Source organism: Vigna radiata, chromosome 8 (assembly GCF_000741045.1).
Source record: "Vigna radiata var. radiata cultivar VC1973A chromosome 8, Vradiata_ver6, whole genome shotgun sequence".
In the NCBI taxonomy this organism is placed as follows: Eukaryota; Viridiplantae; Streptophyta; class Magnoliopsida; order Fabales; family Fabaceae; genus Vigna; species Vigna radiata.
This window is the reverse complement of record NC_028358.1, coordinates 28,803,723-28,819,647: the sequence shown is the minus strand read 5'-3', so window position 1 is coordinate 28,819,647 and position 15,925 is coordinate 28,803,723. Positions and strand designations below refer to the sequence as shown.

The window sequence follows — 15,925 nt, the reverse complement described above, 5'->3', positions numbered from 1 at the left end:
TTTGAATCTGTCTCCTTTGAAGATGACTTTAATATTCAATATAACCTTCCAATTCATACTTTTCAACTTTCACTTAGTCTGACATTAATTTACAGTAGTGCTCGATGATTTACATTTTCTTTGATAAATTTAAAGATATATATAGTAATTAATTTATGAAGACTATAACTAGGATTTTAAAGTATAATGTATAAAATATTAATTTTAAAGTAGTTTATTATAATCACTGGACTATTATTTTTAAGTAGCATTAATTTTTAAATAATTTTAATTAGTGTAATATTTGATTGATTTTGCTTTTGTCAACAATCATTTATATCTATTATCAATGGATTGATTTTATTTTTGCTAATATTCAGTAATAAATAGAAAATATATGGTTTGAGTCAAGCTATACAAATATTTTGTTTCAAAGCAGTATTAAAGAGTGAAAATTTTTATTTGTTATTTTGAAATAAAAGAATGAATTAAAATAAGTCAATTATTGTTTTTGTATGTATTATGGATGTATATGTATTAAATATGTAAAAGTATTCATGCGCAGCGGCTTGTAAATATGATTTTTTTGTAAAATGTATTAAATTACATAAAATTTGAGTATCAACATGTTATTTGTCACATCCCATTAATTCTCTATCTTAGTGGAGTACATGTGTCACGTCCCTCCAGTTTTCCATGTAAGTGGAAGACAAGTTTTACAGTTCATTTAATTCTTCCTATTGAGAATCGTGTGGCAGTAGGGAAGGTGGAATGTGCTGCTAGTGGAATCCACGTGGCAGTGCATGGAGTGTAGGACTCAGAAAGTGGAAGANGCTAGTGGAATCCACGTGGCAGTGCATGGAGTGTAGGACTCAGAAAGTGGAAGACAGGTGACAAGTAGGGAGTGGACCATTCGGGTTTTGAGAAGCCATATTTAAGATGAGATTTTAAAGGTTGACGCCACTTTTGCATGCAACCCTTCTTCTTCCTCAACCCAGTTTCCAGAAATCCTTCATTTTCTCCTCCTTCTCTCTAAAAACCTCAATCTTCTCTTTACGATTCTGACCACCTCCTCTCCTCCGATCATCAACTCCCTTTTAGATTAAATACTCCCAGTGTCAAGCTCTTCCAATTGCACCGATCAGAATTCTATTTGGAGCACTTTGGAATTTTTGAAGCCATAGAAGTAGTACTTAGAAGCTAGCGGGATTTAGAGGTAAGGGAAGCTTATAAAAATTTAATTATGATTATGTTTTATGAATTAATACATGAAGGTTCGAGTACATGATTGATGTTGTATGATTTGAATTAAATATGAAAGTATGGTATATTGTTTGATGTACTGCATGTCTGATGTTGGTATGAAATTATCCATGTGTATATTTAATTTAGCGAAATTTTGATGCTGTAACAGAGGGTCATTAGGACCGTTCGGTTTTCCCTAAAACGATCGGTCTTGGTTGAATCTCCTCTATAGGAAATCAGTTGATGACTGATCGGTCTTATAAAAAACTTATGGGTGTCAGATTCCCTTGCTAAATTGTGTAGTATAGCCATTCCAAATAAATTGTAAAAGTTTGACTCTTAATTGTTAGACCAATATTAACTGTTTAGAACGTTCGGTCATATCGGTTTTATATTGATCATGTTTATTGAAAGTACTCGGTCATAGATCGAGTGCTCGACCTGAGAAGGTACTCGGTCATATGTTAATTCTTGCCTTTGAATAATGTTCGGTCTTACAAATATCATATTCATTGTTGAGTGCTCGGTCTTGAGAGTACTCGGTCTCAAGAGTGTTCGATCTTAAGAGTGCTCGGTCTTGAAGAATGCTCAGTCTTGTTAGTGCTCGGTCATAGACTAGCACTCTGGTTTTTGAAGTTGTCGATCTTATATTAACATTATCTCCTTGGAAGAGTGTTCGGTCTTGTACTGGCACTCGCTTTATTGAAGAGAACTCTGATTTCTATATGTTAAGGCATTCGGCCAAATTGTTAAGTGTTCGATTTATTAAAGATAAGCTGTTATTGAATGTTTGACCATTTTCACACATGATCTATTTTAAGATTTTGCTCAGTCTTAAATGATGTTCGAGTTACCCAGTTTTAGATTGTTCGGTCTCTGCCTACAACACCTTCTATAATAAATTTCTTCTTTGCTTGATCGTTCGGCCACCTGCTAGAGCTTCATTTATATTCATTCTCTACTAGTATCTGACCGTTCGGTCAATTCATTTCATTGCAGTATTGTTGATATATATACGAAGTATTTTTTGAATAAGATTATTGGAATTAGATGATATGAAACAAGAATGAATGAGGTGATTATGATTATTTAAGAGTATTCCAAGGAGGAATAGCTCATGATTGGAATTGTATTGGTAAAGTATGATTGTGGCTAGACTCAGGTTCCGTTCTATCCTGATATTTCGTGATTACGCTTTCTCATTTAGAGAAGGGTAACTCATGCGTGGGAATGACAGAAGGTCCTTTAGCCTCATGGTATTTCTATACCGAGGTGGTTCCACTGGACTAACCTCAGATGGCGATCTGTTGAGTATATCCCAGCTAAGTCCACTTGGGTGCAGAGAGGGGCGAGCTACATGGTTCATACAGTCCGGACAGAGTCGAAAGTGGTCGGTTATGTTGATGTTGCCGTTCGATTTTCAAATGGATATACTTGACTTATGATTTATGATTGAGATATTGATGTGTGTGATTCATGTGTATGTTTTTTAAAGTATATTGAAAATGATTAATTAAATTTACATAAGCTTACTCTTATTTCCTGTCTTGTCCATGTGCCGTTCGGTCTTAACCGTTCGGCTGTTCTCTTCACTGCAATGATCATCCAATGGATGTGAGCAGAGGGTGACAACAAAGAATCTTTGGAGGAAACCTTACAAGCCGTTCGGCCTGAAGACAGTGTAGGACCATCCGGTCATTAGCTTTTAGATAGTTTTACTTGATTGTAAAACCGTTCGGTTTAGTTAGCCTTTTGTACAACAGTTCGGTCTTAGATGTACTTTTGTTGTACTGTTCGGTCTTGAACTATGACCATGACCGTTCGGTCTTAACCTGTAATTGTAATCAGACTCCTATCTTTTATACCGTTTTAATTCTATATGACATTTTCATATTCCTCATCCACTTAATTGCTTATCTCCTACTGTTCTTTATTATTATTCATGTTAACTCCTTAAATAAATTATATTTTTTTATTATAAATTTATTAGGATGTTACATTATTTATATAATTAAATTAGCTTTTTGCTTCTGAAAATACGTTCGTGTGATTAGTTCAAAGTAGAAAAGTGATATGTTATATGTCAAAATGAAATAAATCAAAGAATTAAATAAACCGAATTAAATGATTGTCATATTAAATATATATACATATATCGTTTCATTATTTTCACTATTAGATTATAATCATATATTAATTATATTTGATTAGTGTAAAATAAAAGAAAAATTAACAGTTGTCAAATAGTTTATATTTGTAAATATTTTTAAGTTGTATATTATTTTGATGTTGTAAATGAAATTTCAAATAAATTTGGATATAAATTTTCATATTATATTTTATAAAAAAAAATATTGAAAAGTCATCATTTACGTAAGTTATGTCATAATTCACAAATAGTAAGCCATGAAATGATGGATTTTCTGCCTCAAAACATAGTACTTAGAACTTTGTTTTTTTTTTTTACATTCACTTTTTAACTGATTTTATATATTCAGTTTACAACTATATAAAATAATTATTTTACTGTAATATAATAGTTTATTTAGAGAAAGAATTATAAAGGAGATGGTATTTTGAAAAATAGTGTCAATTTTTTTTTTCTCAGAATAACAATTGAATTACAACCTTCCTATGTATTCATCTTTGTGCCATAATGCTTTACTGGACTAAGACGGAGATCTTTAGCAGAACATCAAATAAGTAGAACATAAAAAAAATGTATCTTTATGTTATGCAATTTCTAAATTTCTTATGACATAAAAAATGCCTTTTACTTTCTTGGAGAATGACATAAAAATATGTTTTTAATTTTTAAAGAATTTTTAAATTGTTTTCTTATTCTGAATGAGACTAAAGAACGGCCACCTTAAGAGAAAAAAAATGATTTTCATAAAATTTATAAAGTTTCCAAAATTTTTTGGAGTGATTGATTATATAAGTTATAAGTTATGCAGAAAAATCAAATAGTTAACTCCTCTATTTTATTTTTTTTAAGGGATTTTATTTTCAACTTTTTAAGTAATATATTATTTTGCTCCACATTTAATTAACTTTAGAGTCCACTTTTAATGTTTAGTGTTGATATGCCCCTGTTAGCATAACAAGATTTAAAATCAAACAGTAAACATTTATTCTTTATAAAAAATATAGTTAGGTAGTTAACTACCATGGTCGTGCTGATTTTTTTTTCAAAGAAAGCCTCCATAACCATGCTTATCCAGTTTGCCCCATATGGAGTAAATGAATTATCACAAAACAGACCATTAAAAAGTATTTTTTTTTCTTCTTCATAAAAGCACTAAACCTGTTTTAATGTTGGAATTAATGTTGCTTGAATAGTAAAATAAGATTTCTAGCAGTATTTAACTTTAATTTTTAGTCTATTGTTAAATTTCAACTCCTTCAGTTACATCAGTTAAATTTCAGTATCTTATTCTTCAATATATATATATATATAGATGTCCATTGTGTCAGACTTTACCATTTATATATGTGATGGCTTTAAGTAAATCCTCTCTGTTAATGGGTTTATCCATATGATAGTCCATTCCACTCTCTATCGTTATTCTTTCTGTTGCAGCAGTCAATGCAATGATAGGAATGCGAACACCATAAGCTTTCTCTATCTTTCGTATCCACTTTGTTGCATCAAGACCGCCCATTATTGGCATCTGTTCAATCATTAAAAGTTATATCAGTCATAAAATAATGATCATTATTTGAAGCTCTTCCAACAAAATCTTAAAATAATGCATTTACCTGACAATCCATTAAGATGTAATCGTAAGGAGGATGAGGATATTCCCGAGCTAGACCCTCATCAACTAACCTCACAGCCTGTTCACCATTCTCACATTGCTCCACGGTTGCACCAAGAGAAATCAGAGTAGCAGAAGCTATATTGCGCAAAATTGCAGAGTCATCAGCAACCAAAAACTTCTTACCCCTCAAGGCTTTCTCAGACCCTGATGACTTTCCAATCTCTTGTTGTGTTTCTCCATCATCAACCTTCTCATTACCCATTTCCCTCTTAGCTCTACTACAATTGCTTTGCCAAGAACCACCAAATTCAGGAAGGAGCTTTATGGTTTGGAACAAACGAGTACCATGAAATGGTTTGGATGTGACGATGTCATCTTGATTAAGGGCCTTCAAGTTGATTCTACGCATAAAGGGTTTATCCAACCACACAACCTTACACGGGTTGCGAAGCTCTTTCTTGAAGTTAGACACAATCGTGTAAAGCTCAGAAAATGGTCCTGCATTTGCATCAATCACAACAAGGATGAAACCGGGAGAAGCTCCCACATCAGTTTTCTTGAAAACTAAAGGCATGTGCTCAGTTCCTTCCATAGAACTCAAAGAAACTCTTGTGGCTATGTCGAGAGAACTATGAGGTGTAGACCAATAACTCAAATCCGAAGAAGCTGGAGAATTTTGGCCACTGGAATGCTTAGCCTTCAGCTTGATCTTCCTCAGAGTATTAAACAAACCTTTTCCTGTATTCACAACTTTCACTTTGATCCCTAACCTCTCCATGAACCTTTGTGAAGTCCTTTGTCGCTCTTGGTCAACAATCAAAAGAACCACAAGGGAAGCCTCAGGCTTTGGACTAGAGCTGCATATTCGTAACTTAGGACTCATGGCACAAATTCTAGAAGAACCAGAACACGAAGCCTGCATAGTCTGCTGCTCCTCCTCACATTCTATTATTCTGTCTCCTGATCCACCACCAACACCATCTGACACTGCCTCATTCTCACATACACTGAGAACCACATTGAACTTGAAGCATGTCCCTCTTTCACCCGTATCCTTCTCCACAATTTCAATATCTCCATGCATCAAACGCACCTGATAAAATCACATGACATTTTTTATACAACTTTTGAAACAATTACTATGTGGCACAATGAACAGATGATTAACAATTGTTGGCAATCAGTAATACTTACCAGCGACTGCACAATCCCGAGTCCCAAGCCAGTTCCCCCTTGGCCAAGAGAAGTATCTTTGATTTGGACGTAATTCTCAAAAACAGACTTGTAATTCTCTTTAGGAATTCCTTTTCCTGTGTCATCCACTTCAAATATAAAATCCATAGAATGAGGATCTTCTTGGATTGAACGCGTGGATTCGACGTCACTACGTGGTTGAGTTTTGTTACGAAATAAGCATGATAAATATTGCTTGAAACCAAACTGGTTAAAAGTGACTGTGGAGGAGTTCTGCAGTAGTTTTGGCTTCCGAGTCCATGCGCGTACCGCTATGTGTCCCTCATCAGTAAATTTAACAGCATTGCTCAGTAAATTTCCCAAAACTTGTTTTAGTTTGCCCCTATCACCTTTCACGCGTGAATATCCCACTACAGAACCGTCACAAGGGTCCAACACCAGATCTACACCTTTCTTCGCAGCCACAGGATGGTAAAAGTCAACTACATCTTCTAAGAGATTGAACACATCAAACTCCTCTTCTTCCAGTTGCATTTTTCCTGCCTCAATTTTGCTTGTGTCTAGTATAGAATTCAACAGTCCTAATACAGTACAGAGAGTAAACAATGACAGCATCAGTTTTCTAAATACAATTAACAACCACCATAGATATATGATTTGTAACAGTTACATACCTAGTAAGTCTTGGGTACAACCATTCATTTGTTTGAGATTGGTCTCCAATTCGGAACCCGGGTCTACCAACTCTGAAGATATCTCTATCAAACCTGTGATTCCTGCGAGAGAAGCCCGAACATCATGGCTGGCACTCGCAAAAGCGGTGCTCTTGTTCATATTCTTTTTCTCAGCTTGTTGGGTGGCTTCACACTGTTTGATCAGTGAGGCACACAAATGCATTTCTCGCCTAAAGGCTCTGCAGTTTACGTATAGGAAACTGAAGAAAGCTATAAATATAGTGACCATTGTTGCCACAAACACTATCAATCCCTTTTCTTTGTAATTCCCATCAATGATTGCATATCCTTCTTTTGGGACAGCCAACACATACACCTGAAATTTCATCAAACCAAAGAAAAAAAGGACGTTTCATTATTATTTGAACATTTTCAAATGAGACATGTTCATTGCCATTCAAAAGATTACAAAGTTCATGTATACCTGACAGGCGTAACAGGAAATCACAATATTGAAATCGATTTAACGTAAATATCTCCTTACAAATATAAAGACGTACCGATTCGATTCCCATTATATCGATGGTGTAGCAGTGAATTGAATATGCAATATCTCTAATATTGAAACTAGAAGCAGCAGTTTCATCCCTGCATGAGACAGTGACCCCATTAGTAGTATTTGCATTGAGTGATTGAAACGAAACTGTATCATTAGAAATGAGGAAATGGGTGAGTTGAATCCCAGGCACAACAACTTGTCCATCTTTGGTAGCTAAATAGGAGCTTGTGCCATGTTGTTGGTCAATGCGAGTGACAGAATGAGTTATTGGCGTTGCAGAAAAGCCAAGAGAGATGAGTCCTCTTGTGATGATTCTGGCTGAAGTGAGGAACAAAAGATCAGAATTGACCCATTTGGTTCTGAATGAGGAAAACCCAGTTGATACATTAAGTGCTTCACCAATCCAACTTGCATTGATAAAGGGGTTAGATAGCATGTTTTTGGGTTCACCATGAAGCTCTCCAGTTTCAGGGTTCACAGGTTGAATGAAGATTTTGTTGGAGGCAACAGAAGTTGATGATGAGTTGCAGTACATAGCAAGAACTTGATGATTATGAGTGTAATACGAGAAAAAGAGACCTTCCACACCTATGTATGAGATTTCGGCCAAGTATGGAATTGTCTCAAATGCTGCAAACAGAAACGGAGCCACCTGTAGCACAATACAAAGCAAAATTTTTCCCAAGTTTAAACCACCAAAAACTTGCTTACTATGAAAAAGACAACTTTAACTATAGATTATTGTTATCATTATAAATAACAATATGTTTTACGTTCGATACAAATCATTACAAACATTCAGGATTACATTATTGAGTTTTTTCTTTTTTCTTTTTTCTGATTCTTTTCCCTTTTACCTTTCATTTATTGTTTGTTTCTTGGTATTAAGTACAAGTTAAAAGGTTAAAATATAAAAATTATATTAATTATCATATATAAACAACAATTATAATATTTTTATTATTTATTTAATTTTTTTTAGTATTAGTTAAAGCTTTATAATATTAAGAATTTTAAAATAAGTTATTTAAAAAATTAAGTATATGTTATTTATAAATAAATAAATAGTATTTATAATAATAAAATTGATAATATCAATATTATTAGTACAGTGAAAGTACAATTGCATGCCCATTTCTTTACTATAATAATAAATTATTATTATTATTATTATATATTAAAATTATAAAAAAACCAATAAATAAACATAAGGGTTGTAAAATGTATGAAAAAAGCTAATTAAAAACCCTTATTATTAGTAATTACGTAATTTCTTACAACTAATATATAATTAATTTTCTTAAATGATGTATTTGAAAAGTTTTGATATGTTGATTTGTACATAATACTAAATAGGAAAATGATATTTTGACACCATTTTTTGACACTATTTTGACACGCGTGTCAAAATGTGATTAGACGATTTCAAATTAAAAAAGTTAAGACAGGGGTATGTTTGGAAGAAAAAAACCAAAGATTGTTTTTTAATTTGAAATCGTCCAACCACATTTTGACACGTGTGCAGTGTCAAAATGGTGTCAAAAAATGGTGTTAAAATTTTATTTTCCTACTAAATACTACTAATAATAAAGAAAACGAGTAAAAGAGATAAAAACGAGTAACAGAGTAAGAAGAAGGATAAAAAAAGAATATCAATAAATATATTCATTCTGAAAATTTTAATTATACTAATTATTCTTATCATAACTTTCAACACAATATGTCATGCATAATATACATGAAAGTATAAAATTTTTAAAAGAGGTTGCTTATAGTTTTAATTTCTTTTTTTTTTTGAAAATTATTTAAACACAGTAGCACTGATAAACTAACCTTGCTCTTTATATCAGAGAATGAGACATTGGTAATATCATGAAGGCTTGAACTTAAAAATCTTGCCATGTTGGTTGATGATGATTTCATTGGTCGTAACACTTCACCTAACTGTTCAATTTCTGATTGCAATTGCGAGACACTGTTTTTTGAGTTCGACAATTTCACATGTTTTTCCATACGTAGGATTATGACATACCAGCATGGTGTCACAAAAATCAGAATTAACAAAGCACCATATGCCTAAAACATACAAAATTATAATTAGCATCATCACATAAACAGTTTCAAACAAACTAATATAAAAAATAATATACTCTACACCTGATTGTCATTTTTAAATTTTCTTTTCTATGAGGAAAAAGAATATATGATTAAAATGATAAGAAAAAATAATAAAAAATACCAGTAGGATGACGAAAGATGAAGGCCTCAAGGCCATTGATAAAGGAGATTATTTTAACTCTTCTGTGTATGATCACAAGCTTCTGAGTCTATCTATGTCTGCATTGGAAACTCAATAAACTCATATTCATCGAGATTTGATATACTAAATAGTGCAAATAGTACCAAGGAGGAAATATCTCCCTAAATATTACTTTATATTCTCTACACAATATAAAATATTCCCTATAATCTAAACTTTAATATTTTTCACTATTGCATCTACCAAAAAATAAATCAATTTAATTTCATTTATACTCATATCAAATGTTTAAATTGCTCATGATTATAACCTTTAGCCCTATAACATCATTTAAATATAGAATCAAACCATCAAAGAATTCTTCAACCATAAGACATATGAAGACTCAACCTATTCTTTTTTGCAGAATGATAATGATCATCAATAGAAAAAATTTTCCACTCAGATATGTATACTTTTAAATGTTAAATTTTCATTATTTTTTTTTAATAACAAACATTATGAAATTTAAACTCTTCAACAAATTCAAGTGACTTAATTTCATTGCGTTTTTAAGCTTTGTAAAAAAAATATCATTGGTAGTTTTTATATACTACAATCTATACAAAGGTGGTAATTCTTAATATTTTAATGATGAAAGTTGAAAATAATAGGAAATGAAATATACGTTCTTAAAGCAATTAAATAACATGCCTCATAAGTTTTGTAAATATATGAATGACAATTTTTGTACACCAATTAAAAAAAGACTTTTTATTCTGATTATATTTAAAAATTATGGATTTTCCTGATTTCTAATTCGGGAAAAACTCATTATTTTTCAACTCAAAATTTTCCAAATATTTGATCACCGCAAAAGTATGGTAGCTAGGCCACAATTAGGAGAGATAATCTAGTTTATTTTAAATCTTGATTATATTAGTTTTAAAAAGTAATAATTAAGAAAAAAAATGTTTAAACACATGTCTAACAATATGTACATTTTATTTTGATTAAAATATTAAACAAATGAAAATACATCTTCAATGACAAACACAAAGTTCGGTGAGTTTTATTAGCATCTCATCAGAAATAATGGCTTTTAATTATCATAAGATAGAAACAAATATGAAAGGTGTATTGAAACTTGTTTTTTCCTTCAATCAAAACAATAAACTAAAATGTAATATTTTAATTTTGGAGATGATAAATAACTCAAGAAAATTAATAGTTTAAAATAGTATCCATTTTCAAATAATACTTTACTTCACATAAAAAAATTCGTACATGTTCTCATATTTTCTTTTATATTTGTCAACTAAGCCAACATCTAAATTCAATCACGTAGCCTATTTTCTTTACCGGCAAAAATAAAATAGAAAGAAAGGGTGGAAATGAGTGAAAAAAAAAAAAAACACTGATATAAGTCTTCCGGATAAAAAGGGTAAAAACCAATATTTGAAATAATAAAAATTTATAAGAAAAAAATAATAAACTAAATAAATCCTTATATTATGGTTATACTATTTTTTTAGTATTCCTAATTAAATGGAAATAAATGCAAATATATGAATAGAAAAGGTAAAATATATTGTAATTTTAAATATGGGAAGGGTATTCTTTAATATAACAAATGATGTGTTGGTTTACCCTTTTTTTTGCACTTTAATATTTTTTTCAAATATTGCTTTAAACTCGATACTATTAGCGTGAATGCATTAAAAGTAATTAGAGTGAAAATACATGAACATGATTCCCATCACTCTTGTAATTTTCAAAGAATATATATATACATATATATATATATATATATATATTAATAATAATAAAAAAAATATATTTTTAATCCCTACATAATTAAAATTATATTTTAACGTAGTTTATTATTCAAACTTAAAAAGTGAATAAATATATAATAATCATAATCCAATTATATTAAATTTTTTTTCATGGATGAAACATGACATTTGAGTGTTTACACACTCTGTCTCAAACCATAGGAATTTTTTATTGAAATTAAAAATATAAAAAATAAAAGTAATTTGAATATTTAGATGGAATGATTTTATGAATAAATTCTAAAAAGATTACTTTTAACCAAAGCACCAAATTAGATTATTTTTAAGAAATTGAAAACTTAATTGAATAAAAGAAAATTAAATAACCAAATTAAAGCAGTAAAAACTAAAAGACTAATTAAATTTATAATTTATTGAAAAAAATTGTCAACTCATTAAATATAATTTTTAATGCGAATAAAAATTATTTCATGAAACTACTCTTCGCCATTTCTTCTAAAATAAACTGTAGGATAAGACACAACATTAGATATATCTGACATGCCCATTCTAGTTTCATGTTTGGTTCTTGGTAGGAAAAACTACAAGTAAGACAAAGCTATTTGCATTTCAATCAGAATTTCATTTCTTTTTTCTACAGTAAATTTATCACTCAAAATGGTAGAATTTGACAGAGCATCAGCATAATGCTCTGATACAAATCAAATAAAATTACAAGCTATCATTGTCAATGTCTTAAAATTGCATCATCTGCTCTCTCATTTTCTTCCTCCTCTCCATCTGATATCGAGGACTCATCATCAGAATCCTGATAAGTAGAGCAACAATCATTTCTTAGTTCTGATTGCATATCATAAGAAAAAAATATAGCATCAAAAACTTCAAAACCTCATGAAGATGATGATAACGTTTGATGTTATTATGTATGGCTCCGATCGTCTTAATGATTATGTACATCGGTATAATAATTCCACTGGCCCTCAGTAAAAATACCTACAAAATTAATAATATCAATCATTCACAAAATAAATATTAATTTCAGTACAAAACTGGAAGTCAAGTTCTTACTTACCGTAAGAATTGTAAATGGATAATCTTCCATCCCATTCGTAAGCAGTGCAAAAAGATGTCTTACAAGCAAGATAAGAGTAAACTGCAAAATCAAACACCCACTAGTTATTTTAAAACATTTTCATCTAAACTATTTTCAATCTTATATTGTGTTCTTACTTAATGTTTTTTCCTTTTTCTACATTTTCAAAATTTTAAATATGTACATTTTTATTTGACAATATTTTTTTATAAAGTGATAAGAGAATATACTCTTTATGATATAAACAATAATCAAATTCTTATGGTCAATTCAATCAACGCATTCGCCGACTAAATCAAATTTAAACTAAAACACACTTTCAAAATCTGAATGGTCGAATTCCCATGTAACGGGTATAAATGCATTCACTCCACTAAATCCAGGAGTTTTTGACTCTCTAAAAATTAATCTAAGACCCATTAATCATGATTTAACATAAATAATCATGTTATGATTTAACACTGTTCAATGGCATTTACGAAAATCTTATGTTTAAGATTACCATCATCCACTAGCAAACAAAAAATCTAAACAGGAAGAAGAGTAGGTAGGACTGCCCAACGGCACTCTCAATAAATCCATAGAAAAAAGGTAAAACACTTAATACATACATTATAATTTTACATTAAATAATGCTTACAGCTAAAGCCAGGGATCGACAACAGGCCGCGCTTCTATCTGCAGCATATGTGCATTCAGAGTAATTGTTTCCCTCAACTATTCTTGCGTTTAACGGTTCTTGTTCAGTCATTGAAATTTGCAGGCTATCCCTGTAATGTAATACACCAACATTAAGCAAACAGTTTTTATAAATCATCAAAAATTATACCAAACTTAGCTTAGTCCAGGAGCCACATTTTACAAATTTGATACGATTAAGGATAAATAATTAATTGCAAGACACATAAGCTCCCTGGTTGCAACCAGGAAAATTAAAATTGTATTAAATGGAAAAATATGTACCTAATGGTCATTGCTGCATCAGCTATTTGCGATTTCTTCTGAACCGCTGTATATCCAGGTTCGTATTGCTGCAAAAGCAAGGATATGAATGATGCTATTGAAGCAGACAAGTTCATGAAATAATAATAATAGAATATTTCATTTAAAAAAAATTAATTGACCCAAAAGCTAAAAAGAAAAAGGGATCACAGACAACTCCTTGTTTATCATCAAGAAATCATGATCGATTGAAACCGAATGAAGAAACATTTTCCAAGGCTTCATGGTTCATACCTGGAGACATATTTCACAAGTTGTGTTTCCTTTCTCATTGCACCACGTCTGAATGCAGTCTCTGTGAGCAAACTGGAAAAAAGATTACGCAGATGAGACGATTGTCGCAAGTAAACCAAACACATACGAGGTCAAGAAAATCTGGATTTACCTTCACTGTCCCCGAACAACCACAAGGAGCTTCCAAGGTTTTGCTGCTCTCAAATTCTTCTTCATGGCATATTCTACAGCGAGAAATCCCAGAAACCGATTTCAAATCATCAACCAACAACACAACTTCTTCCATGTTTCTTGCAATCACAGAGACCTCCATTTCTTGTAAAATTTCAGCCTTGGTTTTCAAACTCTGTTTTCCTCTCTCCAAAATCTCAACTTTTATATATAAAACTACACAACACTGAACTTCCAATACTGCCCTCGTATCATTCTTAAAATAAATAAATCTGTCAATATTGATACAACCTTTCTTACTTATGCTTTCATCTCAATTTTTAATTACTTTACGATAAATATATACACTAACACTATAAAAAAAGATTATATTATTTTATCAACTACAATAAATTTTTTAACTAATATAATAATTATTTTTAAAATTTACCCAATAGAAAATTGTGATTAATTGACCATATAATAATGAATTGAAATTAAACTCCCTTTTATGTAAATATGTTGACATAAATTAAAGGGTAGATTTGACCCCATAAATTAGGGAAAGAGAAGTTGCAAGGCAGGGTCAAACAAAACCTCCTTTTGGAAGGCATGGAGGATTTAGGAAAGTCAAATTAAGAGAAAAAAACATACAACAACATTAATGTTTTCTAGAATTCCTTGCTTAAACAAGGAGAACAAGTCATGGGCTATGGTAAATGAAAGAAAGCAGAGACAAGCAGAAAGAAGAATGTTGCTAAATGCAACCATTTTTCGACCAGCTGATTTCAACCAAGTATATATATATATTGATTATTGCTAAAGCATTTTGTAACATATAGCAGTTTTGGGGAGAAAAATGCATTGAATCTATCCTTCCGTGAGAAAAATATACATTATAAATTTCTGTCGAGTATTCCTTGTCTTCTACCATTGAACATGTTTTTCCTTTGTCAGATTATTTTTTCAGTTCACATTTCTGTGGTTAAATAACAAATACTTAAAATGTACAAAAAATTTAAAAAAAAATCCTTGAATTTTCTTGTTTGCTATACATTCGCATTAAAATTATTTTTGATTTAACAAAAAATTTAATAAACAGAGTTTTGTTTTAGATGAAGTATAATTAACAAATGAAACTGTTAATCTTAATATATCTTGCTGTCAAGCTAAGCACATAATGTTATTTCCTCTATTCACATTCTTAATACCTTGTGAAATAAATAAGTATTAAATAAATAAATAGTGTAAAATAATTTTATATTGTTATTTGTTATAAAAGTTAAAGAAAATTACTATGGTGATTTATGATTTAATGACATGTAAAATTATTTTATATTTTTATTACGAAACCTTTTTTCATAAACAATTGTATTTAATATCTTAAAAACACCTAGATATTCAGTATTTTATTCACTTAATAAGATAATTAATAAAAATATAGAATATGATTATTATCTAAAATTATTCTTATAAATTATAGATTTAATCGATGTCAGATTTTGACCACACAAATATCTAATCTTTTTAAGGTGAACAATTTACTATTCCATACACATAAACAATAATACATTTTGATTTTCTCATCATGTTCTACGATCACTTTATCGGTGCTCATTTTAGAGGAGCCAAATTCACTGGGTGTTGAGATTTAATTATATAAAGTTAACAAGAGTAAAGTTAGTAATTTAGCCTTTAATGAAAAAAAGTCAAGATGATCATCTACAATAATCATATACATCAATTTCGAATAATATAAATATTTTTCAACCTTTTAAGTTTATACTGCTTCTGTGTTTCTAAATAAAAGAAAAAGTTTGTGACAAACATAAATAGTTTCATTTAAAAAATCTAACACATTCTTAGAATAAAAGTAAGGTTATATATTTGTTATTTCATTATTTCGTTTACATTACTAAACTTAATTACATGCATAAATATGAAATACGTAATCATGTTTTCATCGTAAAGAATGCAAATGAACATTTAAACA

The 15,925-nt window shown here is 30.3% G+C and overlaps 2 protein-coding genes across 2 annotated transcripts; both read right to left on the bottom strand.

Annotated features, from left to right (window-relative positions):
• Nucleotides 1-4,697: 4,697 nt before the first annotated feature.
• LOC106770468 (histidine kinase CKI1) lies at nt 4,698-9,690 on the bottom strand. The gene is made up of 7 exons (XM_014656277.1): nt 9,655-9,690; nt 9,249-9,491; nt 7,417-8,067; nt 6,857-7,232; nt 6,183-6,763; nt 4,987-6,081; nt 4,698-4,898 (listed from the first exon to the last, which is right to left on the bottom strand). Exons 1-7 carry the CDS (start codon nt 9,688-9,690, stop codon nt 4,698-4,700), a joined length of 3,183 nt encoding a protein of 1,060 aa, XP_014511763.1.
• A 2,283-nt stretch (nt 9,691-11,973) lies between these two features.
• On the bottom strand, nt 11,974-14,143 carry LOC106771546 (E3 ubiquitin-protein ligase MARCH1). The gene is made up of 7 exons (XM_014657542.2): nt 13,934-14,143; nt 13,783-13,854; nt 13,510-13,577; nt 13,187-13,316; nt 12,526-12,606; nt 12,342-12,446; nt 11,974-12,261 (listed from the first exon to the last, which is right to left on the bottom strand). The coding sequence occupies exons 1-7, from the start codon at nt 14,093-14,095 to the stop codon at nt 12,181-12,183; spliced, it is 699 nt and encodes a 232-aa protein (XP_014513028.1). The 5' UTR covers nt 14,096-14,143; the 3' UTR covers nt 11,974-12,180.
• Between the last annotated feature and the right edge of the window lie 1,782 nt (nt 14,144-15,925).